The 27,114-nt window shown below is 32.8% G+C and overlaps 1 protein-coding gene and 1 long non-coding RNA gene across 2 annotated transcripts in view; one reads left to right on the top strand and one right to left on the bottom strand.

Moving 5' to 3' along the window:
* The window catches only part of LOC139497413 (platelet glycoprotein V-like), a 58,821-nt gene extending 34,456 nt beyond the window's left edge, over positions 1–24,365 (bottom strand). The window contains exons 1-2 of the mRNA XM_071285630.1: positions 24,327–24,365; positions 23,693–23,772 (exon numbers count right to left, since the gene is read on the bottom strand). Of these exons, the coding sequence (XP_071141731.1) occupies positions 23,693–23,772; positions 24,327–24,365 (119 nt within the window). The remainder of the gene's footprint in view (positions 1–23,692; positions 23,773–24,326) is intronic.
* Positions 24,366–25,122: 757 nt separating this feature from the next.
* Positions 25,123–26,343, top strand: LOC139497082 (uncharacterized). The gene is made up of 2 exons (XR_011657673.1): positions 25,123–25,384; positions 25,737–26,343. It is a non-coding gene; the product is annotated as an uncharacterized lncRNA (long non-coding RNA).
* Positions 26,344–27,114: the final 771 nt, after the last annotated feature.

Below are 27,114 nucleotides of genomic sequence, written 5' to 3'. Positions count from 1 at the left end.
CAATTCGAACAGGAAAACCAACGATCTAATTTATATATCATGTATATCCAAACGGGAAAATACCAATGAACAACATTACCAAACGATAACTGCTGAACGACAGGCCCCTCAATCAATCAGGACAGGTGCATAAACATGCAGAGGCTATGGATAGTTTTGTTTCGCCAGCAAACAATATAATTGCAGTTGAAGGCAAATCCTTCAGAAGTTCTTTGTACTTTATTTTTACAACGAGCATGTTTTGATAGGGAATATAAGTAAGGGGGAAAGTAACGAATTTTTTGTTCTTTACTTCGGTATTTCCGCGGATATAGATATATATCGGAGATACAAATCCTTGATCGGAGCACTCCCGCTTTGGATAAGTAGGTTTCATGCTGAAACAAATATTCTCACAGATATTTACAAAGTGTGCTGGGGTGCTTTTATGTTTAAAATCGTTATATACAGGTTAGACTGTGATTTTAAAAACAAATATTGATATCTTTTTATAATGTTTACAAAAAAAAACGGTGCGGGAAATGGACATGATTACATTTCCGGATGCGGGAAGCGTGATTAAAAAAAAAATAAAAAAAAATTATTTTGAAAAAAATAGGTGCGGGCGGGTCCGTCGAACAAGGAATCAAATTGGTGTGGCCTAAGTACATTTTTAGATTCAGCATATCAAAGAACCCCAGGGATTCAATTTTTGTTAAAATCAAACTTAGTTTATTTTGAACCCTTTTGACCTTAATGTAGACCAATTTGAAAACGGGACCAAAAATTAGGAATCAACATACACAGTTAGATTCGGCATATCAAAGAACCCGAATTATTCAATTTGTGATGAAATCAAACAAAGTTTAATTTTGGACCACGATTTGGACCAACTTAAAAACAGGGCTCTAAGTACATTTTTAGATTCAGCATATCAATAAAACCCACGGATTCAATTTTTATTAAAATCAAACTTAGTTTAATTTTGAACCCTTTTGACATTAATGTAGACCAATTTGAAAACGGGACCAAAAATTAGGAATCTACATACACATACACAGTTAGATTCGGCATATCAAAGAACCCCAATTATTCAATTTTTGATGAAATCAAACAAAGTTTAATTTTGAACCCTTTGGACCCCTTATTTCTAAACTGTTGGGACCAAAACTCCCAAAATCAATCCCAACCTTCCTTTTATGGTCATAAACCTTGTGTTTAAATTTCATTGATTTCTATTTACTTATAGTAAAGTTATGGTGCGAAAACCACGAAAAATGCTTATTTGTGCCCTTTTTTGGTCCCTAATTCCTTAACTGTTGAAACCCAAACTCCCAAAATCAATCACAACCTTCCTTTTGTGGTCATTAACCTTGTGTCAAAATTTCATAGATTTCTATTTACTAAAACTAAAGTTATAGTGCGAAAACCAAGAAAATGCTTATTTGGGCCCTTTTTGGCCCCTCATTCCTAAACTGTTGGGACCAAAACTCTCAAAATCAATCCCAACCTTCCTTTTGTGGTCATAAACCTTGTGTTTAAATTTCATAGATTTCTATTAACTTATACTAAAGTTATAGTGCGAAAACCAAATGTCTTCGGACGACGACGCCAACGTGATACCAATATACGACCAAAAAAATTTCAATTTTTGCGGTCGTATAAAAAATGGATGAGCTATATTAAAAGACACAATATATACATGTTGGAATCCAGCAACCAAAATTGTATACAAATGCATCACAAATGGCTAAGCAATTAAAACAAATTTACAAAGAAATCCAACATAGACGCCAACACAAAAAATGTTGAAGTTTATAGAAATATTGCCAAAGACACGAACACAAATATGTGAAATGAAATATCTATTTCTTTAGTCAAACACTTTTTTGCGTTATATGTTGGTTACAAAACACCAAACTGAAAACACAAGTATATTATGTTATATAATACCTACATGTATATTACACTTGTAAGGTCTGTGAATGCATCGCCATCTATACTGGAGATATTGTTAATAGCCAAATTTCTAAAAAAATAATGTTAATAAACAAAGCGTGATTATTGATAATTTATTTAAGAATTGAATGCTCTTTTTTGTAAATTTATTGGGGTGTAAAAGCGTTGACCGAAGTACATTTGTATGAAGCGCGGAAGCGCTTCATACTAAAAATGTGCGCACGGTCAACGCTTTTACAACCCTATAAAATTACAAAAAAAAAGCATTCAATACTTATAATTACATTGTTACCTATAGGATCATGAAAACACGCTTTTTATCGAGTTTTTATTTCATTTACCAGTGCACTTTATTGTGGGACCTCGTGTCATCATGAATGAAAAGTTGCATTGTGTAATGCAATTGATTAAGGAATATCACGAGATTGCTAGATAGCCAATCAGAATAACGTATTATAATGAAACATACATCTTATGTAATTATTAGACATTAAAATCTTCAGACTGAACACCATATTAAGGTGGTACCCAACACCTTGACTAAAATTAATTTGGCTCATTTAATTTTCATAAAATTTTGACAAAATATTTACTTTGACCCTTTGAAAAAAATATGAAAATTTCAGAAAACTTGAGCCAATCACTTTCTCGGAAAAAAAATGGTAGGATAGATAGCAGTTTGACTAACACTAATTTTGATCATTGGTTGGAAAGCTTAATATTTCCTTAAACAATACAACGGGATGAAAACGTTTAGCTGATATCACAGAGTTACCTCCCTGTAGTGTTAGGTACCACCTTAAGATGGATCGACAAATTAATAGACATTAAGACATGTTAACGGTAAAAAAAAAACGAACTCCCGTCCAACATATGAAAAGGAGAATGTATAAAATATGTCTTAACAAAACTACCGAACTCCGATGTAAATTTAAAAAGGGAAATTCACACAACATGACAAGTTCAAACACTCTGATTACCTTATGAAATAACCGAATGTCGACTGGAAGATGCGGATTTTTTTAACTGAACAATACAAGAAAAATATCACTTCATTTCTGTTCAGTGGATTATTTTAATATAGAAATGTTCATTCAACCATTCATATGACATAATGATTTCGTACGTGGCTATAATAAAATGAATCCCAAATCAAAAGGGAGAGGGAGAGGTATTTTTGGTCAACATTTAACGATAATTAACTGTCCCATTTAAACAAGGTTAATGAAAAAAAGAGAAGATTATTCATCCTGACATTAAACCAACGCTTGAGTACGTTGGATGGGTCAGCTGATCATATTACTACCCAGAAGCTACATATGGCAAAGGATAGACAGAATAATTCTCGGTCTCGAAGGGTCGGAAGATCCTATAAGTAACAAGTTACGTATGGGAAAGGATAGACAGAATAATTCTCGGTCTCGATGGGTCGGAAGATCCAATAAATAACAAGTTACATATGGCAAAAGGATATACAGAATATTCTCGATCTTGATGGGTCGGAAGATCCTATAAGTAACAAGTTACATATGGGAAAGGATAGACAGAATAATTCTCGGTCTCGATGGGTCGGAAGATCATATAAGTAACAAGTTACATTTGGCAAAGGATAGACAGAATAATTCTCGGTCTCGATGGGTCGGAAGATCATATAAGTAACAAGTTACATATGGGAAAGGATAGACAGAATAGTTCTCGGTCTCGATGGGTCGGAAGATCATATAAGTAACAAGTTACATTTGGCAAAGGATAGACAGAATAATTCTCGGTCTCGATGGGTCGGAAGATCATATAAGTAACAAGTTACATTTGGCAAAGGATAGACAGAATAATTCTCGATCTCGATGGGTCGGAAGATCCTATAAGTAATAAGTTACATTTGGAAAAGGATAGACAGAATAATTCTCGGTCTCGATGGGTCGGAAGATCCAATAAATAACAAGTAACATATGGCAAAAGGATAGACAGAATAGTTCTCGGTCTCGATGGGTCGGAAGATCATATAAGTAACAAGTTACATTTGGCAAAGGATAGACAGAATAATTCTCGATCTCGATGGGTCGGAAGATCCTATAAGTAACAAGTTACATTTGGAAAAGGATAGACAGAATAATTCTCGGTCTCGATTTGCGGAAGATCCAATAAATAACAAGTAACATATGGCAAAAGGATAGACAGAATAGTTCTCGGTCTCGATGGGTCGGAAGATCCTATAAGTAACAAGTTACATATGGGAAAGGATAGACAGAATAATTCTCGATCTCGATGTATCGGAAGATCCAATAAATAACAAGTTACATATGGCAAAAGGATAGACAGAATAGTTCTCGGTCTCGATGGGTCGGAAGATCCTATAGGTTGCATTTCTGTAAATATTGACAATGAAATTTCCCATAGGAACTCCTTTTACGGCTAAAACTGTACCACTTTTACTATCTGAAGTTTTGAATAAGATCTTATCCTAGAATTGAAAGTTCATATGCACTACAATTTTTTTCAAAGGTCAAAATATAGGGAATATTTTCAACGTTTATATGCCCTGAACTTCTCATAGTTTAAACTAACACTAATTTTCTTAACTACCCCTACCTCGAAAAAAAGGTTACCACAGATTTCAATATAAACAAATTGCATGTGTATATTTACTGGTAACATTCCCAAGTTAGGGAGCTACCATTTTATTTTTATGGGGGGGGCTAGGATGAAATTTGAAAAAAATAGGCAGGACAGGAATTTTGAGTAAAAAAAAAAGGCAGGATGAGACACTTGCAAAAAAAAAAAAGTCAGGATGACAATTTAGGTAAAAAAAGTCAGGATAAACTAAAAAAAAAAAGGCAGGACCGAATAGAGTGAAAAATAAAAAGGCAGGACAGAGATTACAACTAAAAAAAAATGCAGGACAAAATTTTTCATCCTAGCCCCCCCATAAAAATCAAATGGTAGCTCCCTTATGTCTCTGTGAGATGGAACACAGATATCATAACTGGGAACCAGTATGTAAACAAAATTAATTTTCTATGAATATTCTAAATCACCACAAAAGAGGCGTGGTTTGAGAAACAGCTGTATTTACAAAGTGCAACCTATAAGTAACAAGTTACATATGGCAAAGGATAGACAGAATAGTTCTCGGTCTCGATCTTATAAATTTCATTTTAATTTCACTTCCTGTCTGATTGATGATTTCTTTTCATTGAATAATTTAAAAAAAATGATGATTGTTTTAGCTGCATCTATTTTAACAAACTTTACCTATATGATACATGAGATACAGTTAGGTCTATCTAATATCTTGACTAACATTTATAAATCGTGAAAGATGAAAACTGAAGTCTACGGTCAAAGACATGTTCCCATGCTATTTGGTAGATTATGTAAATCAAGACTATCATTGAATTGGTTTTTTTCAACAAATTAAGATAATATATTACACAATAAGGACCTCTTTGAAAAAGCAAAAGACATTACGTTACTAATTATTAACAACAAACAGTAATTAGATGCAACGTATGGCAGTTCGGTATATTTTGGAATGTTTTAAGTCCAGAATGAAGTATATAAAAAGCTAATAGATAGAAAGCATTGTCAGTGATGAAGATCATGGATAAAATATTAAGATGTAGCATGCTAATAGTAATATCTCAGTCCTATGAAATATTGGAAGGCCAATAACTAAACGCGTTTTGTATGATAATAAATAATATCCTTTCACACTTCCATTTCATGAAAGTTCAACATTTGCTTTTCCGTCAAATGGTTGTGATCTTTTCCTAAGGCGATGAATTCAAAAAGTGATAAAAAGCATCAAACATTTGTTATAACATATGAACTCCCAGATCTCGCTTTCTTTGTACGTCATATATACTTTTTAATTTGTATCTTTTGAATTGAATGTTTTTGATGAGAATTGAGTAGCAATATAATTTCGTGAATATAGCGTCTGACGCACTTGTCAAGACTTACCTTCATAAGGAATGCACAACATTCGATTAAAACATGTGTAATAAAATAAAATTAACATGTGTAATACATAGTACTTACAAATCTGTTGTAGATAAGGAAATATTTGCCGGTATGTTCGTTAATCTTTTTTCCTTACAATCAACTTGTGTAACAGTACAAACACAAAGGTCAGGACATCCATTGACTAAATCCCCTTTTATTAAGCATATAAACACTATAACTGACACCATGGGGAACATGTTATAATATGGTTTCCTTTTCCCTCTTTTTTCTTGATAAATCTGTAATATATAAAAAAAAAAAAAAAGAGTTGTATGTTTTATAATATTCATTCATATTTTGGTAAACAATCATGATTTAAAAACAAAATTAAATAGAAAGAGAGGGAAATTACCATTTAGCGCTTTTCCTTTATTGAGTACACCATAAATGTATGAGTACACTATATCAGACATGTTTCCCTTTCTTTTATTGTATTAAGGTAGATCATAAGTATAGACTACTTTTTAAAATAGAACTTTCTTATAATTTGCCAAAATGAAGATTTTACTATGCTTTTTTCAAAAATATAATATCTCCCTTTAAATGGCTCATTTAAAAAATGGTTCTAACAACAGCAAAAAATGGTATTTGTATCAAATATTTTGGATAAAACAATAAATCACCAAGTTTTCTTTATATAAATAAACAGTCAAACTATTAAATTGCAAATCTGTCGATTTGGGCAAATGACTAGACTGATTTTGTACTGTGATTGTGCAATTGAAGATGGTGATATACCATGAATCTACCTTAAATAGCATACACAAAAAGAAGCTTCGTCACCTGAAGTAAGATTGAATAGTGCTTTAGAAGATATGCCTGGTTTTTGTTTTTCAAAAATTTCGTTCTATATTTGAAAATTGCAATACTTTTCTCACCCATTTCTTAGCACTGTGTATGCCTATTCTTATATTAGTGACAAGCAATTCTAATGAAGAAAAGTGAAAAATCGAAAATTATTAGGAAATTTGCGCAGCACAGGTCTTAATAATGACACATAACAAAATTTTATTTTATTTAAGAAACCAGCCTTATACATTATTTCACCCCATAAGCATTTTTTCTACATAAGGTTTATCATTGGCAATCAGTTGTAAAAGGGAAAAGAAACTCATTCGCTCAAATCATATTTGAACATGTTAAAGTCATATGAATCCTCAAATTAAAAAAAAAGATATGCATATGTTTTTTTATAACAAAATGGATATTTTTACTGTTAAACTTATGTGCATGTACTTTTTTCTAAAGAAAATTCATACACGTGCTCAATACCCATGCTTCTTTGTTGATTGATTACTATAAGGTGACAATCGGTAAACTACGGCTTCAAAACACGGCAATTAATGAGCTGCCATATTTTCACATCATAACAGACAGAAAGAGAGAAAAAAGACGATTGTACGATATGTTTGCGTATAAAATGATAAAATCGTGTACAGAAGACTAAGTTTATGATATATACATGCATTTGCGGATCAAAGGGGGGTCCGGGGTTGGAATCCCCTTTTTTGTGGACGATCAATGCATTTGAATGGGGACATGTGGTTGGAACCCCCTCTTTATCCTGGGTTAGGAACACACCTTTTTAAAATGACTGGATCTGCTCCTGCATTGGTTCAAGCATTTGATAAACATTATTTTAACCTGTCACTCGTTTCATATGACTTTAATCAATACGTTAGGATTTGTATATTTATCTGTTTTACCTAAATACATAAAAAAATATAATTACCAAATTCGAAGCTTAATAATTTCAGCCATTTGAAATGAAATGATACAGTACAAAGCAGCATAGTTCGTATAATCATTATATTATTTACAGAAGAATGCTTTATATGATTTTTCACAATGTTTACTTTTCAACCAAATACATGTAAGTAATAAAACTAATTTGTAATTTTACCGCTGAATTCAAGAATAAGCTTGTGGTTGAAATAATTTAATGTTTGTGTGTTAACTACAACACAGTGTAGTGGCCAAGATGTTTAAACAAACATAAGTAATTTTATAAACATTGGGTATATCCAAGGTAAATTTATCAAACGAGTTTTCAATATATTCATAATATTGGTTTCCATTAAAATTGTTTCTTATAATGTAGAAGAATATACGTTTGTTTTTGGCAACATTGCTGACTATGAATAGCGTATTAGATTATATTATATATAATACATAGATATTTTAAAGCAATAATGTTGTGATCAATGCAAAAACATACACACCTACTAAAAGATATATGCCAACATATGAACATAGATTTGTTTCTTTCTCTATTTGGAACTAAAAACTAAAATCAATTCAAGTTTTTAGAAATTTTATGCGTGTGAACTTTTCGAAATATTCGGTTTTGAAGCTCTTCAATTTAGTATTTCATTTCATTTGTGCTCTTCCAGCCACTTTGGTTCGAGCCCAACGGATATTCCTTGGTAGAAAAAATCGTGTTTCGCCAACATGAGACAAGTCAGATGTGCTCGAATCAAATAGTTGAAACGCCAAAAGGTTTGTAAATATACTGTTTATAAAATATCATAGTATTCTAACGAGAGTTCGTTATGAAAGTACATTAACGTAATTACAATCTTCATAGCTCCTGATGTGCTGCACAGGTGTCTTCCCGATTGTCCCACTTTTTGAAATTACAGGTAAAAAGGTATTAAAATTTTGTGGGACAATTGGGAAGTTTAATTGTGGGACAATCGGAAATTGTTTTGATTGTGATTAATCTGTTTTAATAAACTGCAGTAGGAAATTACAGGTAACTAATCATTTTTCTTGTAAAATATGAAAAAAAAACAAGAAAATAAATTGATATTTTCATAATTTTATTTCTTCATTAAAGAATGATAGTGGGTTTCAATCAAGCATTTTAAAACACAATGACAAAATAATTGATAATATAAAGCACACATATTGTAGAAGGTACAACAATAAAGCACATATAATAGATCATAATACATAAGTACAATAATAAAGCATGTACACAATACATAAGAATACCATCAAAGCATAATGATACATAGCACAAACATCATACAACTGCAACAAATTTAGTCCAAATGTAACAAATAGGAGGCAGTGTCAGCAAACTGAAATACAGTAACATCACCGTTCTGACGTTGATCTTTAAGTTGCTGTAGGCGTTGGTTGAGTTGGGTGTATTCCTTCTCTTTGTTGGTCGTACTCCCCGGTGTGGTACTGGATAAGAGTAATCTCGTTAAATGCCTGCTCTTCTTTGACGTAGTGAAGTAGCGTATAGATGTTTTGGTGTGGCACTCGGATCATCTGTTTCAAGCCACTGTGCCTTCCTTCTAAGTGGTTTGTTGGCATTGGTCCTTCTGTTTGGTAATGATTCCATAGCTGTCTGTTTGCTTAAACCCAGTATGTTGTAACGTAGTTTGTAAATGGTGTTTTTTTATTTGAGTATCATCATTCCATTCTGGTGTACGAAACTTGGCTATTTCCTGTTTATAGATTGCTGGTACAGGAGTAGTTTCTGCTCTACATCTTTTCCCTATGTATTGCAATACTTTGGTCACCTCTAGTTTGGCTGGGTTTGGTGGATGATTGCAACTTAATTAATATACTCTTTTTTTAAAAGTATGGATTATTTGAATATTTATTTAGAATTTAAACAGAACATGTTTTCATAAACATTTTAGTTACATATTATAAATAAGAAATATTATCTTATTTAATGAAAAGAAACAGAAATCGGATGTTTTAATCACTCAGAAATATTATATTATTATCATTGAAAAGTGCATTAATTTCATAATTTAAAAAAGAAATCATATTTTATACATAAATAAAATTGATATAATCTAATACTTTGAACAGGTAATAATTAATTCTTGTTATTTTAACAAAACAAACATCAAGTCTATTGTATATTTAAGAACATTTCACACCATAAAATAATGTGGGACAATCAGAACTATAAAATTTTAAAAAGTGGGACAATCGGGAATAAACCGCTGCACATACAATTTATCATTTATAAAGCTGAAGAATAAAGTCATCAACTCATTCATTAAAACTTGTTTTTGTTGTTATGATACTATTTGTAATATAGTGAACATAAGGCAATAAATGCAAGTTATATATTTTCTGAACCAAATTAGTTAAAATGTTAATTATAGGAATGTTTTAGCTGTATGTAAGATATATACAGTGAAAAATACATTTTAATGGTGACAATAGTGACATCGGCAGTAAAAACGATAAATTGAAACTTTTTTTATCTCTCATACAGAGAATTTTAGTGTAAGGCCACACCAATTTAATTTCTTGTTCTACGGATTTTTGGACTTCAAAATTTGGGGCGAGCGAGCGATTTGAAAATTTAAATAAAAAAATATTTAATTTGCAAATTTTTGAGGCGAAGCTTGAAAAGTAGAGGCGAGCGATTATAATTTTTTTTTGTAAACATAAAATAGTAGGTTTTGACAATATTAAAGCTTGATTTATCACTTGTACTTTGACATTTCTTTAATTTCTGAAGTATTTTTTGCCTGTTCACCAAGAAATAATTAAATCTGGTCTATGTATGACATGTATGTGTGACTGACAATGAGACAATTCTCCCTCCAAGTCATAATCAGTTTGGGGACAACCCCTTAATGTTATAAATATCCCTTTTACATGTTTTATGAGGGATCAATATAAGTTATAATATATTTGTTTGTACAAAAGGGCTCATATTTTATGAAAGAACTATATCATGTATATATCTATCTGGTATTAAAAGGTCAAAACATGTCCAAGAATTTTGTAATATTCCTGGACTTTAACCATGTTAACACATTTACTTTAACAGTTTAATATTATTCAAAATACATGTAAGTGGACCCCTCTTTTAGAAAAAGTTGTTTAAAGTATGATGTAACTCTCCTCTTTTTGAGTACAAAATTCTAAGTTTTCAAAGGTTTTGTATAGAAGAACTATACAAATCCTTGGTATTTCTATTTTCTTTTCTACATCAGTAAAATGACCCCTTGTCCATGTTGTCTGAGGGAGGGTTGTTCTCAACCTGATATAAATAACAAACACAGGTTAAAGTACGGCCTTTTACATTGGGCTTTGATACAGACCAAACAGTAGGCTATAAAGGACCCAAAATTATTAGCGTACACAATTCGAACAGGAAAACCAACGATCTAATTTATATATCATGTATATCCAAACGGGAAAATACCAATGCAGGGCCGTAACTACATTGAGGCAAATGAGGCAAATGCCTCATGTTTAAAATTTCAAAAAAAAAAAAAAAAACTAAAACAAAAGATTGTCTTCATATCAAATTGTTTTCACTGAAAGTGTCTTGCAAGAAACAAGTTCTCTTCACTCTGTGTTGTCGCCCCTGCATATTTTTCGTAATCCATGTTTCGATTTTACTTTTGGTTTTGAGAGTTGATGGTCTATTGTTTGTACTTCTGTGTCCCGGGTTTGTCTTTTGTTCATTTATTGTTCTACTTAATGACTAGTCTGAGTGTTGATTTTCATTTGTAAACGTGTCACACTGTGTAATGTTGCATGTCCACCGATGTCCAGGCATTATTCGAGAAAATATTTTAAGAATATACAGGACACAGAAAAAAGTGGTCGTTTCTGCATGGAGAATTGAACTTGATATCAAAGAATACGAAACTGCCTTTCTTGTATATAAAACCATACCCAATTTTTCTTAGTATGGATTGCAAAATTAGGTATTTTCTGTAGGTGAGATATGCACAGAAGTGATAGATATGTATTATAAATATAGAAAATTGAATATCTTAATCAACAACAAAATTAAAAAAAATTACTGTATCATATATCCTAGCGCCTGTGGATAAAACTAGATAGCTGACACGGTTTTAATTAAAGTAAGACCACCAATTTCCCGGTATCAAATCATTTGTTGAAAAAAACATCAATGTATTGCCATATGACCTTTTACATTCAAGGGTTAAATTTGCATTAAGTCGTGTTCAGACCCTTTAACAGAAAATAAAGGAATATGAATTACACGTGCACGGGAGCTAATCGCACACAATGTCAATGTATAGAAAAAAAACACAAATGATCAATGGTCAAAGTTTTTATTCCTGTTCCTCATCTTGCTGGAGGGTCTTCAATAATGAAAGAATCATAAATACCGTAAACAAGGTCAATATGGTCCCTAGTGTCGACTTGAGCAATACTAGTATTTAACGTATATTACTGCACTAATGACTGTCACTATATTTAAATCTAGTCATAAAAAATCTCAAGTCAGCACAATACAAGACAAGAACAGACAGACAGATCCGGTATTAATGATTATGAGAATTACGATTTTTGCTTTATCCTACATATCGGTCTTTTAATGTTTTGAATTTCCCTAAAACTTTAAAGTCTTAAATAACAATGAATCTATGTTTTTGCTTTGAGACCCGAATATTGTCGAAAAAATAGCTAAAAATGATTTACGTTTCTATGTAAGAAAGAGTCCGAGAAACGCTCAGAATGCACGATTTTGCATTATTTTCAGAGCTTCTGGGGGCAGCCACCAGACCCCTTGCCAAATTTTTTCGCCTCGCTATGCTGGGCGAATATATTTTGCCTCAATATTAAAAGGGGCTAGTTACGGCCCTGCCAATGAACAACATTACCAAACGATAACTGCTGAACGACAGGCCCCTCAATCAATCAGGACAGGTGCATAAACATGCAGAGGCTATGGATAGTTTTGTTTCGCCAGCAAACAATATAATTGCAGTTGAAGGCAAATCCTTCAGAAGTTCTTTGTACTTTATTTTTACAACGAGCATGTTTTGATAGGGAATATAAGTAAGGGGGAAAGTAACGAATTTTTTGTTCTTTACTTCGGTATTTCCGCGGATATAGATATATATCGGAGATACAAATCCTTGATCGGAGCACTCCCGCTTTGGATAAGTAGGTTTCATGCTGAAACAAATATTCTCACAGATATTTACAAAGTGTGCTGGGGTGCTTTTATGTTTAAAATCGTTATATACAGGTTAGACTGTGATTTTAAAAACAAATATTGATATCTTTTTATAATGTTTACAAAAAAAAACGGTGCGGGAAATGGACATGATTACATTTCCGGATGCGGGAAGCGTGATTAAAAAAAAAATAAAAAAAAATTATTTTGAAAAAAATAGGTGCGGGCGGGTCCGTCGAACAAGGAATCAAATTGGTGTGGCCTAAGCGTTAATTTATCATGCCCAAATAGAAACTGCAGAAAGTGATGAAAACTGTCATTAATAAGTGTGAAATATACGTATTTACACTTATATGCAAATTTGACTGCCATTACTTAAAATCATACAAATTCCCGTAAAATTGAAAAGTAATTGTGTAATAAAGACGGTTATTCGGAGACAGATCTAAGGGCATACGGAGACAAAATTCAGCTCAATACCAAAAGTGTAAATTCATTTATGGTATTTGGTTAATTATTTACGAAATCAAAAAATAAAATATTGAAAAACAAACTTTGGGGAAAAGTCACAATAAATATCACTATATAAAATCAAAATATTTATACGACAAAGGCCAGTAGGATGCACAAGGCACTTTGTCGATCTTATGGTATGTTTCATTATAAGTAAAAATGATTTGAAGATGGTCAGAATGGTTAAAGATAGCTAAACAGTTAAAACGTATAATCGTGATTATAAAATAAGGAGGGAACGATGATAGGTTCTATAAAAATTATTAACTAAGAACAATATGTTATGTGAATGTATAACTGTACTTACATTACGATAAATACCACAACTGGAGAATTCTGCTAACACAACCGAACACTGGAAGGAAGATTTCTCTAATAACACGTTGGTAGAGATGGTTTGTTAAATATCAAAACTTGTGTGTGGTCTGAGGATGTAACACATGTTTTCTATAGTTTCAGTGGTTAAACATGACTTATATTTTTATAAATTTTTGTTCTATGAAGGAGTGTTTAGATAAAATTTAAAGCTACGAATGAATGCAGATATTAAAATAGAAAATTTCTATGTAACATATTGCAAATAAATGTAAAAATCATTAAGAATATGTCATGTAATTTAATAAATCGTCAATTCATCAAATAAGACAATTCTTTAATTCTATATTATTCTCGGTTTATCAAAATATTACTATTATACGAATTATAGCAAAAAATTAAAACTGAAGAAAATTACGGAAAAGAGGATAGACGGGAGGTCATCCATTCACAAATTAATTAAATACTAAAGTTTTCTACCGCAGGAACTGATAACTTCAGCTTTTTTTGGCATTACCTTTCTGAAATTTTGGGACTTAATTGTCCTAAACTTCTACTGCATTTTGCATTTTAACTCTTTTTTTATCGAGCGCCCCTAATTAGTCTTTTGTAGACATAACGTGCTTCCAGCGAACACCATTTTAATATTGGTATATATGATGATTTTATTAATTAATAAGATATTAAATAATATTTAACTTCAAAATTAGTATCAATAGAGATGGGAATGGAAACGGAGTATTTGTCAAAGAGACAACAAACCGACCAAAGAGCAGAAAATAGCACAAGGCCACCAATGGGTATTTAACGAAGCAAGAAAATACGGTACTTGTAAGCGAATGACCCATAGACAATAATGACTATGTATACATGTTCATCGAAATCATAGATACCAGGTATAAAATTGTGAACGTCACATACGCGTTTAAATTATAAAAAACAGATGCTCCGCAGGGCGCAGCTTTATACGACCGCAGAGGTCGAACCCTGAACAGTTGGGGCAAGTATGGACACAACATTTAGGCTTGATACAGCTCTGAATTTGGATTGTGATTAAATAGTTGACACAACATAGGTTTCTGACACAGAATGAATGTGGTCTAAGAACTTAAACTTAAAAACTTAAAAATTTTAAATTGGACATTTACCTTTTATGGTCCAATATCCAAAATCAAAAATACATGGTTAGATTCAGCATATCATAGAACTCCAAGAATTCAATTTTTGATGAAATCAAATAATGTTCAATTTTAGACCCTTTAGACCTCAGTGTGGACCAATTTGATAACCGGGCCCAAATATTAAAAATCTAAATACATAGTTAGATTCAGCATATTGAAGAACCCCATATATTCAATTTTTGTTGAAATCAAACAAAGTTTAATTAACCCTTTGGACCTTAATGTAGACCAATTTGAAAACGGGACAATACTGTGCAATTGAATATTTATTGCTCTTGCGCAAAACTGTGCAATTGAAAATTTCTTGCTATTGCGCAATATTCCCAAAATCAATCCCAACCTAACTTTTATGGTCATAAACCTTATATTAAAATTTCATAGATTTCTGTTGACCTATACTAAAGTTATTGTGCGAAAACCAAGAAAAATGCTTATTTGGTCCCTTTTTGGCCCCTAATTCCTAAACTGTTGGGACAAAAACTCCCAAAATCAATTCCCACCTTCCTTTTATGGTCATAAACCTTGTGTTTAAATTTCATAGATTTCTATTTACTTTTACTAAAGTTAGAGTGCGAAAACCAAATGTCTTCGGACGACGACAACGTCGACGACGACGACGCCAACGTCATACCAATATACGACCAACAAATTTTCAATTTTTGCGGTCGTATAAAAACTAGTCAATGACGCACAGATTACAAAGTAAAAATTTCTAATAAAGTATGGAGTTTAACAAATATAGATTCTATACTTTTGCCGACTTTTGTGACATTTTTATTCAGTATGGATTCACATGGTGAGTGCACGTGGTACAGGATATTCGTACACTGTCGTAACACTCAATCTTACTCATTTGGGAGTTCATGCAACCTCCACAATTTTGGTTTGTTACCTAGATTTGTATGATATTGAGTAATCCTTTGATGAGATTTGGACATAGGTAAACTTCTGTTTGCTAAGGTGAGAATATTAATTAAGTATGCAAATGGTATAATTAGTTTTGAAAATACAGAACAATTTCCGGTGCAATATAACGACAGATAATGCGATCTGATTTAAATACAAGTTCGGGTCCACGCTTCGAACACTCACAAGGATCTGAGAACGCTTTATTACATTTAGCATCTGTCACGCGGCTATACTTTCTATACTAAAGATCGGGATCCTATGTATGGTGTTGTCGTAATGATACACATTTTCAATCAAAGCGCTGTAAGCACTGTAGGCAGTTAACAAAACAACCAAGGCAAACATAATTATGAAAACTGTGGCAATGTTGCTACAATTTTTTTTAAAGATTTAAAAGAACAAACATTAAACATTCATATATAATTGTACATTTATGTTCATTGAATGAATTAATCATTAAGGCAAATAATTCATATTTTATCAAGGGTTTCAATAGCAACGTATATATCAAGTATATTTTTTTTCATGGTCATGAGTCTCGAGTCAGCAGTGGTACAACTTCACAATGATTGCAGTTCTTCTAGTTGATCGTAATTGTTCGTATTAGTTGACTGTTAGTATTTCAAGTTGACTTTAGTACGAGCTTGTAAAAGTATGAATGGACTTGCTTCCCTCGAAAATTGAGTTTGTGTTCTACAGTACAAAAGTTATGAGACACAAATCAGACAAATGTTTACTACTACAGGGATCAATAGTGAGGTCTGACTGACCTGTTCATAGTAAATGTAAATGACTCCCACCTTTAACCCAAGTCCATGATGTCTAAGTTTGGAATAAAATGACAGGTATTAGGTCTAGCAAAGTGATATGCATATGTGACGCCTATGAGATTGACCTTGTATGTCATTTCTTTTTGAAATTACAAACAGGTATGAATATGGTTTAGGAGTTGGTATCTCAATCATTTACAAGTTTTCAGAACACACACAAGAGGGTGTGAGTGACCCTAGGGACTTCCCCTATTTTTCATTTGATTTTTTATATTGTCCCATACATGAATATATATGGTTTAGGGGTGGGGGACCCCAGTGACTTCCCCTATATTTCATTTGATTTGTTATATTGTCCAATACATGAATATATATGGTTGAGGGGTGGGGATCTCATCTGTTTCCAAGTTATCAAACAGGATAGGGTAGGGTGACCCTTAGGACTCTCCCTACATTTCATTTGATTTGTTCTTTTGTCCCATACATGAACATATATGGTTTAATTTAAGGTTAGGATCTTGACTGTTTCCAAGTTCTCAAACAACAGGAGGGGTGGGTGATCGCAGGGACTTCTCCTATATTTTATTTGATTTTGTTATTTAGTCCCATACATGAGTATATATGGTTACATGGTGAGGATCTCGACTGTTTCTAAGTTCTCAAACATGATGGTGCAGTGACCCTAGGGACTCCCCTATAATTCATTTGATTTGTTATATTGTCCAATACATGTTTATATATGGTTTATGGAGGGGATCTCAACCGTTCTCAAATTCTCAAACAGGAAGGGGTAGAGTAGCCCCACGATATTCCACCTTTATTTCATATGATTTGTTATATTGTCCCAAACATGAATATATATGGTTTAGGGGTGGGGATCTCGACCGTTTCCAAGTTCTCAAACAGGAGGGTTGGGATGACCCACAGGGACTCCCCCTATATTTTATTTGATTTATTATATTGTCCTATACATGAATATATATGGTTTAGGGGTGGGGATCTCGACTGTTTCAAAGTTCCCAAACAGGAGTGGTGGGGTAACCCCAGGGACTCCCCATGTATTTCATTTGATTGGTTATATTGTCCCGTACATGAATAAATATGGTTGAGGTGTGAGGATCTCGACTGTTACCAAGTTCTGAAGCAGGAGGTGGTGGGTGACCCTAGGGACGTCACCTATATTTCATTTGATTAGTTATATAGTCCCATACATGAATGTATATGAGGTGGGGATCTCATCCGTTTCAAAGTTATCACGAGGGGGTAGAGTGCCCCAAAGGACTCCACATACATATAATTTGCTTACATTCATGTATCATATAATCTAGTTGCACTATATTAGTAAAATAAGAAACTTACATCTATTTTAACTGACCCATCAAAATTGAGAAAAAAAATATCCATTTAGTAATATGTTTACACTTTAAAAGCATCTAACTTGCTTTACCAACATTTGTTACTGATAAAGAAAATTTATACTGTCACCAAGACCATATATATTGTTAGATATACTGTTCCCAGCTGTCACAAAGACTCACATTGTATTGGATTTTGACATTAAAATTTGTCAAAAAGTTATTTTGAGTTTCCTATGGATACCTATGGATCTTCAGAACGCTGGCACTGTTGCACCATTATATTCTGTTCTACTTCATCATCATTGTATTTAATTGTACGTTTCTCACATTTTCAGTACAAAATATTTTCTGTTTTTTCATTCTTTTACATATATCTTTTGGTTTTCAATTCTAGTGTTTATATTTATTTACCATGCAAAGATGTATTTGGTCATCTGTCTGATTTTTTTAAAAGTTCAAAGATCGCCAAAACCCGGAATTACCCATATCCGCTTCCGGAATCGGATCCGATATTAGAATTTTCTTCTCATGTCAGCCATTTTGTTTTTAATGTTGTTTTTGTCAGATACGATTTTACTCGAATTTACACATCATTTGTCGGCGATTTTCTGTATAAAGCTAGCGGTTGAACAAAATGAACATCGCTGTCATGAATAATAATGCTAAAAACAAGTTTTGAGATCGTTTGTTAGGAGACTTTTATTTGGTAAAAAGGTTTGCAAAGTTATTTTTATTTCCTCTCAAGTCGTGCATGTCGAGCGTAGCTAGTAACCAAGTCGAAAGTCCGACTGCAAAAATGGAAGTTCGCAGACCTCGTACAACCGCTAATTGAACCCCTGCCTCCAAATTGAAAAGATACAAAAATTTCGTCTGGTATTTTAAAATTGCCGCCAACAGCATGAACAGTGGAACTTTAAAATTTAAAGACTACTGACGTAGTTGACTACGTATTGACGACAAACAATATTCCTACGACTTTTGCCATTTGGGAAATCTAAACTACTTGTCTTTAGAAATTTTCGGCGATTAAACATTTCATACATTTGTTCTTTGACAGCTTAGCCAAAATCTCAGGGGATAATAAACTACATAAAGATTCCTAATGTGCCCTACTTCCTATGTGCAACTTCAAAACTTTTGGATAAATCGACGATCATTTAAGGTTTTTATGATCATATTTTTTGTAATCAAGAATTAAAAGTATGAAAAAACTGTCCAATTAGTTATGAATAACATAACATCCAGCTAGATAATAACAATGGCACATATTTCAGTATTTATTGGGTAGAACACAAATCTAGGGTGCTCGCATAAGGCAGCTTAACTGCCTAAAAATGTCAAGGCTGACATTACCTTGTCTAAAGTTTAATAATTTCTGAAACAGAAAGTGAAGTTAGATACTTTTTTTTTAAATGTCCCCTAAATTGTGATGAGTATGATATAGATATAGTAAAGTAAAGAGTCTACAGTTATGCTGGAAATGTGAAAATAATGGAAATAACTTTCACAGTCGACGCATTGGCAGAATTATTGCAAGTTAAACTAAAATAAAAGCACCAAAGTGAAATAAGATGATGCCATAAAGTCCCACACCTTATGTGAATATCGCTACGTAAGCAAATCAGACTCGCTGTGCATTTCTCACATTATGTTTTATGTTACAAATGCAAACTAAGACAAAGATACGACAGATTATAATGGGAGTGTTTACTATATGTATTACGATAAGTGCGGTACTTAGGTCTCATCAGCTAACTATGTAACCTTTTACGCTTCGTTATATGTGATAAGGTCGCATACCTGCCAACTTTTCAAAATGCCCACGGGGGTTTTGCGTACAAGATGGCTGCCATAGTCCTAAAAAACCTTGAAGGGGGCCTTCAAATACATTTTAATGTTGTTTTTTGGCTTCTTCATACTTTTATAAGTCTAATGTCATTATAAAAGTAATTGTTTTGTTTAAAATTGTGGACAAAATTGCTCTTTCAAAATTTCAATTTGGGAGCCTTCATGGGGGAAATCCCCCACAAATAGTGACAGTTGGCAGGTATGAGGTCGTGACATTAATATGAAATATATGACAAGACTGGTGATTGCAATAATAGTATTTGTAACTAATCAAATATCGATTTTTTTTCTCTCTTCTCGAATGAGATAACAACTACAGTGGTAAAGTCATCTTTGTTGTGTATTGAGTACTGTTATTTGTCTGTTTGTCTTTTTATTTTTTAGCCATGGCGTTGCCAGTTTCTTTTCAATCTATGAGTTTGATTGTCATTCTGGTATCTTTCGTCCCTCTTTCATCAGATATTTGTAAAATCCGCAATCTCTCGATATCTCTCAATGTAAAAGAGAAATAAATTCTTTTATAACTTTTTGATAGATTTTCCCATTTTTCTTATTCAAAATATATGAAAACGGCACCCAGTCAGTGATTGTTGATCGCAAGCTTAATTATTACCGTTCAAGTTTCTTTCATAAGTTATCCGGATCTCCTCAGATACAACCCTAAACAACAACAAAAATATTACATTGTCGATGTTTTACTCGCATTCGTATGTAGTGAATAGACAATGTCTTGACAACACCATTTGTTTTAATATAACAGATGAATGCAATTATCGGTTAACGTTTATATATAACTGTGAACTCAATTTATTTCATTGAAACCAATGCAAAATCAGCAAATGCCAAAGACTCATCGAAACAACTGATACAAAAATTTAATAATACTTTTGAATCTTTGGCTCTCAATAATGAGACTTCAGTATGTACAATACCGTACACATTTAGATAATATACGTATAGTGTCTTGAAATATAAAATTTATTTGTATGAGACTTAGAAACGGGGAAAATGCGAGGTTTTACCGAGCATTTCCCCTATTTCGTGACGAATACAAATTAATTTCATATTTCAAGACACTATACGTATAACGTTTTTATACTGAAATCGATAAAAAATTAAAAAAGAATAAAAAATATGTAACAAATATTGTTTAAAAAAGTGTTTGGAATTTCCCTCTTGGGGTACCATTTTGGGGTATTTCCCTATGAGCGTAGTCCAGGCGGTAAGACATTGACATTTAGAAAGGGAAAATGAACTTAATAACATTTAAAAAACATGGTATATAAAATACCAATATGAAGACATAATAAGTTTAAATTCATAAAAGTTACACCATTGTTACTACACGTTGTCATGGTTGTGACGTGATGTTGTTGATGCAATACAGTAGTTCCAGTAAGTAGGCGGGGCTTATAAGTTAGTTGAGGTCATTGACGTATAAAGCTAACGTTTATACGTATAGCTGAACAGTTGGGACAAGTATGGACACAACATTCAAGCTTGATACAGCTCTGAATTTGGATTGTGATTAAAAGTTGACACAGCATAGGTTTCTGACACAGAATGAATGTGGTCTAATGAACTTAATTTGTTTTACCTGTTATGGTCCAATATCCAAAATCTAAATACATATGGTCATGGATTGATTCAGCATATCAAAGAATCCCAAGAATTCAATTTTGATTTTTAATTTTGGACCATTTTGACCTCAAAGTGGACCAATTTTATTACAGGGCCCAAAATCAAAAATCTAAATACATTGTTAGAACAAGTGAAACTGCAAGCTACTGCTCACTGATGATACCCCCGCCGTAAGTGGATAATATTAATAGTGTAAAAATATGCAAGTGTTCGGTAAACAGGAAGTTGTCGAGTGATGAATCTGAAAACGCATCACACGGTATAGCTGACTTATATAAATCCTGAAACCAAATTTTAGAAATCCTTGTATTGTAGTTCCTGAGAAAAATGTGACGAAAATTTTCAACTTGGCTATCATGTGTAAAATCATACAAGTGTTCGGTAAACAGGAACTTGTCAAGTGATCAATCTGAAAACGCGTCACACGGTATAGCTGACTTTGGTAAACCCTGAAACCAAATTTCAGAAATCCTTGTATTGTAGTTCCTGAGTAAAATGCGACGAAAAATATTCATGGGACGGACTGACTGACGGACTGACGGACTGACGGAAGGACGGAAGGACAGACAGAGGTAAAACAGTATACCCCCTTTTTAAAGCGGGGGTATAAATAAACATACCAAAGAACCATATACATATATTTTTTGTCGAAATCAAACAAAGTTAAATTTTGGACCCCAATTTGGACCAACTTGAAAACTGGGCCTATAATAAAAAATCTAAATACATGTTTAGATTCAGCATATCAATAAAACCCAAGAACACAATTTTTGTTAAAATCAAACTAAGTTTTATTTTGGGCCCTTTGGACCATAATGTAGACCAATTTTAAAACAGGACCCAAAATTAAAAATCTAAATACACGGTTAGATTTGGCATATCAAAGAACCTCAATAATTCAATTTTTGATGAAATCAAACAAAGTTTAATTTTGGACCCTTTGGACTTCATGTGGACCAATTGAAAAACGGAGACCAAATTCCGTAAAACTTAATACACAGTAAGATTCAGCATATTTAAGAACCCAAAGAATTCAAGAATTAAACCCCATTGAAATTGAAGAAATAAGCAATTGATACAAAGAATTAGAAAAGTATTGTTTTTGGCCCCTAATTTCTGAACAGTTTGGGCCATTACCCCCAAAATCAATCCCAACCTTCCTTTTTTAGAATGGAACCTTGTGGTACAATTTCAGAAAGATCCAAACACTTACACAAGTTATTGTCTCGAAATACTTATTTCGACCCCTCTTGGGCCCCTTGTTCCTAAACTGTTGGGACCAAACCCAAAAAATCAACCTTCCTTTAGTGGTTATAAACCTAATGTTAAAATTTTATGGATTTCTATTAATTTATACTGAAGTTATTATCTGGACGATGACGACGTGATACCAATATACGGTCGTATAAAAAAACGATTTTATCTGTTTTGGGATCACCGTAACTGCAATTATGGTGAACAGTTTAACACTTTCCTTACCGGATTGAACTGGTCTATGAGTTTCTATGACATTATCAAATACTGCACGAGACCGTCACCGGCCCGAATTAATTTCCAGATAAGTGCGCGTTTTCGCTTATGTTTAGTATATGGGGAAGTAGGACAGTTGCAGCCGTCACAAGAAAGGAAACGGAATGAAAACGGTTGATTAACATGTCAAACCATTGCTCAGAAACTAAATTACAGAAAATTAAAGTTGTTTACGTACATTAAACCATGCGAGTAAAACGAAACAACAAGTTTTACGAACAAGCGTTCGTTAAAAAGTTTAAAATACTTATAATTCTTTTAAATTGCCGACGAGTTGTGCATATTATAATTTTCCCTATTAATTAACCCCCTCAGAAAAGATCATCCTTGACCAAGAGCACGATTACTTTAAGAAAAATCGAGATATTCTTTCATTATCCATCCATCTTTTTTTTTAATGTTTCAGCGTTCAGCCATTGATTTGTGTAATGTTGTCATTGCCTCGTTTTAATTCGGAAACTTCCTAGATATTCATAGATGAAAGGGTCAATACACAAAAATACTACAGATACAGTTAAGTCGGCCTCATATCTTGACTTACATCTAAAAATAGACAATGAGGGTCGGTTGAAAACCAAACTTTACGACAAAAGAGATGATTTCAGCTTTCCAATTGTGAACCTTCCATTTCTAAGTAGCAACATTCCAGCAGCACCTGTATACGGGGTATATATCTCCCAATTGATACGATATTCCCGTGCTTGCATTTCCTATCATGATTGTCTACAATAAAACCAGGTTCAAGATACTAACCTGTAAAACCTGTTTGGTGTCTGAGTATTTCTGGTCCATTGTCTGGTCCTATGTGAGATCACAGATGGAGCTATAAGTGTCTACAATATAACCAGGCTCTACATGTTAGTCATCAGAAATAAGCTAACCTGTAAAACCTTTTTGGTGTCTGAGTATTTCTGGTTCATTATGTGGTCCTTTGGGAGATCACAGATGGATCTATAAATGTCTACAATAAAACCAGGTTATATAGGTTAGTCATCAGAAGATACTCACCTGTAAAACCTGTTTGGTGTCTGAGTATTTCTGGTCCATTATGTGGTCCTATGGGAGATCACAGATGGATCTATAAGTGTATACAATAAAACCAGGTTCTATAGGTTAGTCATCAGAAGATACTCACCTTTAAACCTGTTTGGTATCTGAGTATTTTTGGTCCATTATGTGGTCCTTTAGGAGATCACAGATGGATCTATAAGTGTCTACAATAAAACCAGGTTCTATAGGTTAGTCATCAGAAGATACTCACCTTTAAACCTGTTTGGTGTCTGAGTATTTCTGGTCCATTATCTGGTCCTATAGGAGATCACAGATGGATCTATAAGTGTATACAATAAAACCAGGTTCTATAGGTTAGTCATCAGAAGATACTCACCTGTAAAACCTGTTTGGTGTCTGAGTATTTCTGGTCCATTATCTGGTCCTATAGGAGATCACAGATGGATCTATAAGTGTCTACAATAAGACCAGGTTCTACAGGTTAGTCATCAGAAGATACTAACATATAACATTTAATATTTTTTAATCCAGTTAAAAGCAATTTATATACATGTACCAAAATATCATTTAATATATATACCAATAAAATGTACCTGTGCATTCTGGGTTTTGACTTTTATCGCCTTATTTCTATCTGGCCCATGGTGACATTCTCTGTTTGTAGGACTATATAGGGATTTTCTGACATATGAAGATTGATCTTTTCCCTCCACTGGATCTTGTGCTGCTTACTGCCAATATCTAATAATTGAAATATTCAATACTTGATTACTACTGTGTTTATATTTCAATTAATGAATGGCTGTTATTTATTTTGAATTTATTGAACCATAAAATTAATTTATGACTCTTCACATTGAATAATCCGGATTATGTTAAATGTGAAGAGTCAAAAATTAATTTTATGGTTCAATAAATTCAAAATAAATTATTGCCATTCATTATAAATAAATTCTATCAAAAATAAGGCTCAAAGATATATATTAATAAGGATAACAACGTACACAGTCAGATGTTTGCGTATGAATACACAACGTTAGAGTGGGCGTGTCGCCATAAAAATTGATAACATTGAAAAAAAAACTAATTCTTTTAACCAATCAGAAGACAGTAAATACACCAAATTTATTTATTGTGAAATGTACATGTATTATATATTTACCACCTAAACCATACATGTCAAGTGACATGATATTCGCGTGTAACACACGCTTTTTCAATGGTTTACACGCGAGGATTTTGTCACATGGCGTGTACACGCTTTTCACCACTTTACACGCAATTACACGCTTTTTCGTTCTTTTCATTTTTTGGTCGTTAGTGATATCGCTATTCTCTGGTTTTTTTCCTTATTCGGCGATAAATACCGAAAAATTCGAAGTAATTGTTTGGCTACCGTATTGTTTATTTTTTTGTATGGACAAACAGTAAAAGGTAAGTAGTTTGTGATTAGTTTTAACGATTTTAAGACTTTCTTTTAAATTCACTTAATAGGGGAAATGTGCACAGGAAGAGGTCACTTTCAGGGCCTGTACCGTCGTCTAAAGTGCCGATTGTTTAGCCAAAACGATGTGTACGGCAAGATTCAAGATTTATAAATTATATTTTGGAGTTCGAGTTTAAATGATCGAGTGACAAGTAACGCATAATTTGTGCATTCTATGTTGCAATGATAAAAAAAAATACATGTGAGAGGAGAAATACAATGTAGCTATTTGAATTAGCATTTAACATGTTTAACTTATGGAAATCAAATTTATAAAACATTTTTCTTTTTCAATTTCAGTTTCAAATCTAGCCAACACGGCAACAGATTTCTACAGGCCATGGGAATAAAAATATCACAGAACTGTTGGATCAGCTCTCATAGTACCAGCTTTCTTCTGATGAACTACCCAGTTTTAACCAGGCAATAGCATTAATGGGAGCAATGGCAGAGATGACATTTTACATTGCCAAAAAAAACCCAACATTATGACATTCTTTCAAATCTTGATGAAGCTAATTCAGTCAAATATCAATTCCTACTGTGGGAGAGCCTTTTCAATTAAAAAGAAATTGACACTGAATTCTGATCAGAACTTGACTATGTTACATTTGTATTGTGTGCTGTTATCAAATAATTGTAACTAAACTTGAAACTGGCAGTTGTTTTGAATATGTGCCTAGTGGTGATGCTTTAAAAGCAACATAACAGACCACTGTTTAATACAATAAAAGTTCACAGTAGAATATATATTGTTTTTTTATATTCACAAATTTGTATGAAATTATGAACATTACCACATTCATATTAACAAGTCCGCATCTACGTCACGCGTTTTCACACGCTTTTTGACATATCATGTCATGTCATGACATGATTTCCCATTGTAAGAGGTTGACATGTATGCCTAAACTCATTCAGCATGTTCAGGACAGTTACATCTCATTTTAAGTTTTAATTTTAGAAAGAAGTGATGTTTTTTCAGTGGTAAAATGTCCACTGATACAGAGATTTTAAGCCTAGAGCAATTACATATACACAAATGGATGATAAGTAGTGCAGAATAGAGTAATGATGATATGAATTAATTTCATGCAAATTACACATACATATCAGTTCACTTTTTCAAATAAAAATTAATGCTAAAATCTGTTTTACACAATTAGTTTTGTTTCAGTTTCATCAATGTACTGGACAAAGAAATAACATGATGATAGGTGTCTTTCATGAAATTCTTACCCTTCTGAACCTGATTTCACTCCCAATTTTTAGTGGAGTCCATGTAATTTTGATTTATTTCAACTGTTGTTGTATATGTATTTTGGTTTTATGAGTCTTTGTTTACTCAGTGGCTTTGATTGTAACTATCTCATATTTAAAAAAAAATATTGCCAATATATATATTATATTGTATTGATACTGCATTGTTTCCCTTACTACCATGTTCTTGAACATGTATATTGTAAGTTGTTTCCCCTGATTACTTTCCCCACCTCATGTTTCATTATTAAATGCGCCTTCTTATAACATGTTAGTTTCTAGTGCTTACTGGTGAATGAAAAAAACCTACCAGTGTTTCCAAAAGTGGATGAAGTTTTCACAGAAACAAAATATGATTTTGTCTCCACTTCATAGTGCCACTTAAGCTCCTCCAACTGTTCTTTTGACTCAACAAAAC

Source organism: Mytilus edulis, chromosome 12, assembly GCF_963676685.1.
Source record: "Mytilus edulis chromosome 12, xbMytEdul2.2, whole genome shotgun sequence".
NCBI classification, from domain to species: Eukaryota; Metazoa; Mollusca; class Bivalvia; order Mytilida; family Mytilidae; genus Mytilus; species Mytilus edulis.
Note: the sequence above shows the minus strand (reverse complement) of the source record. Positions and strands in the feature narration are given on the sequence as shown.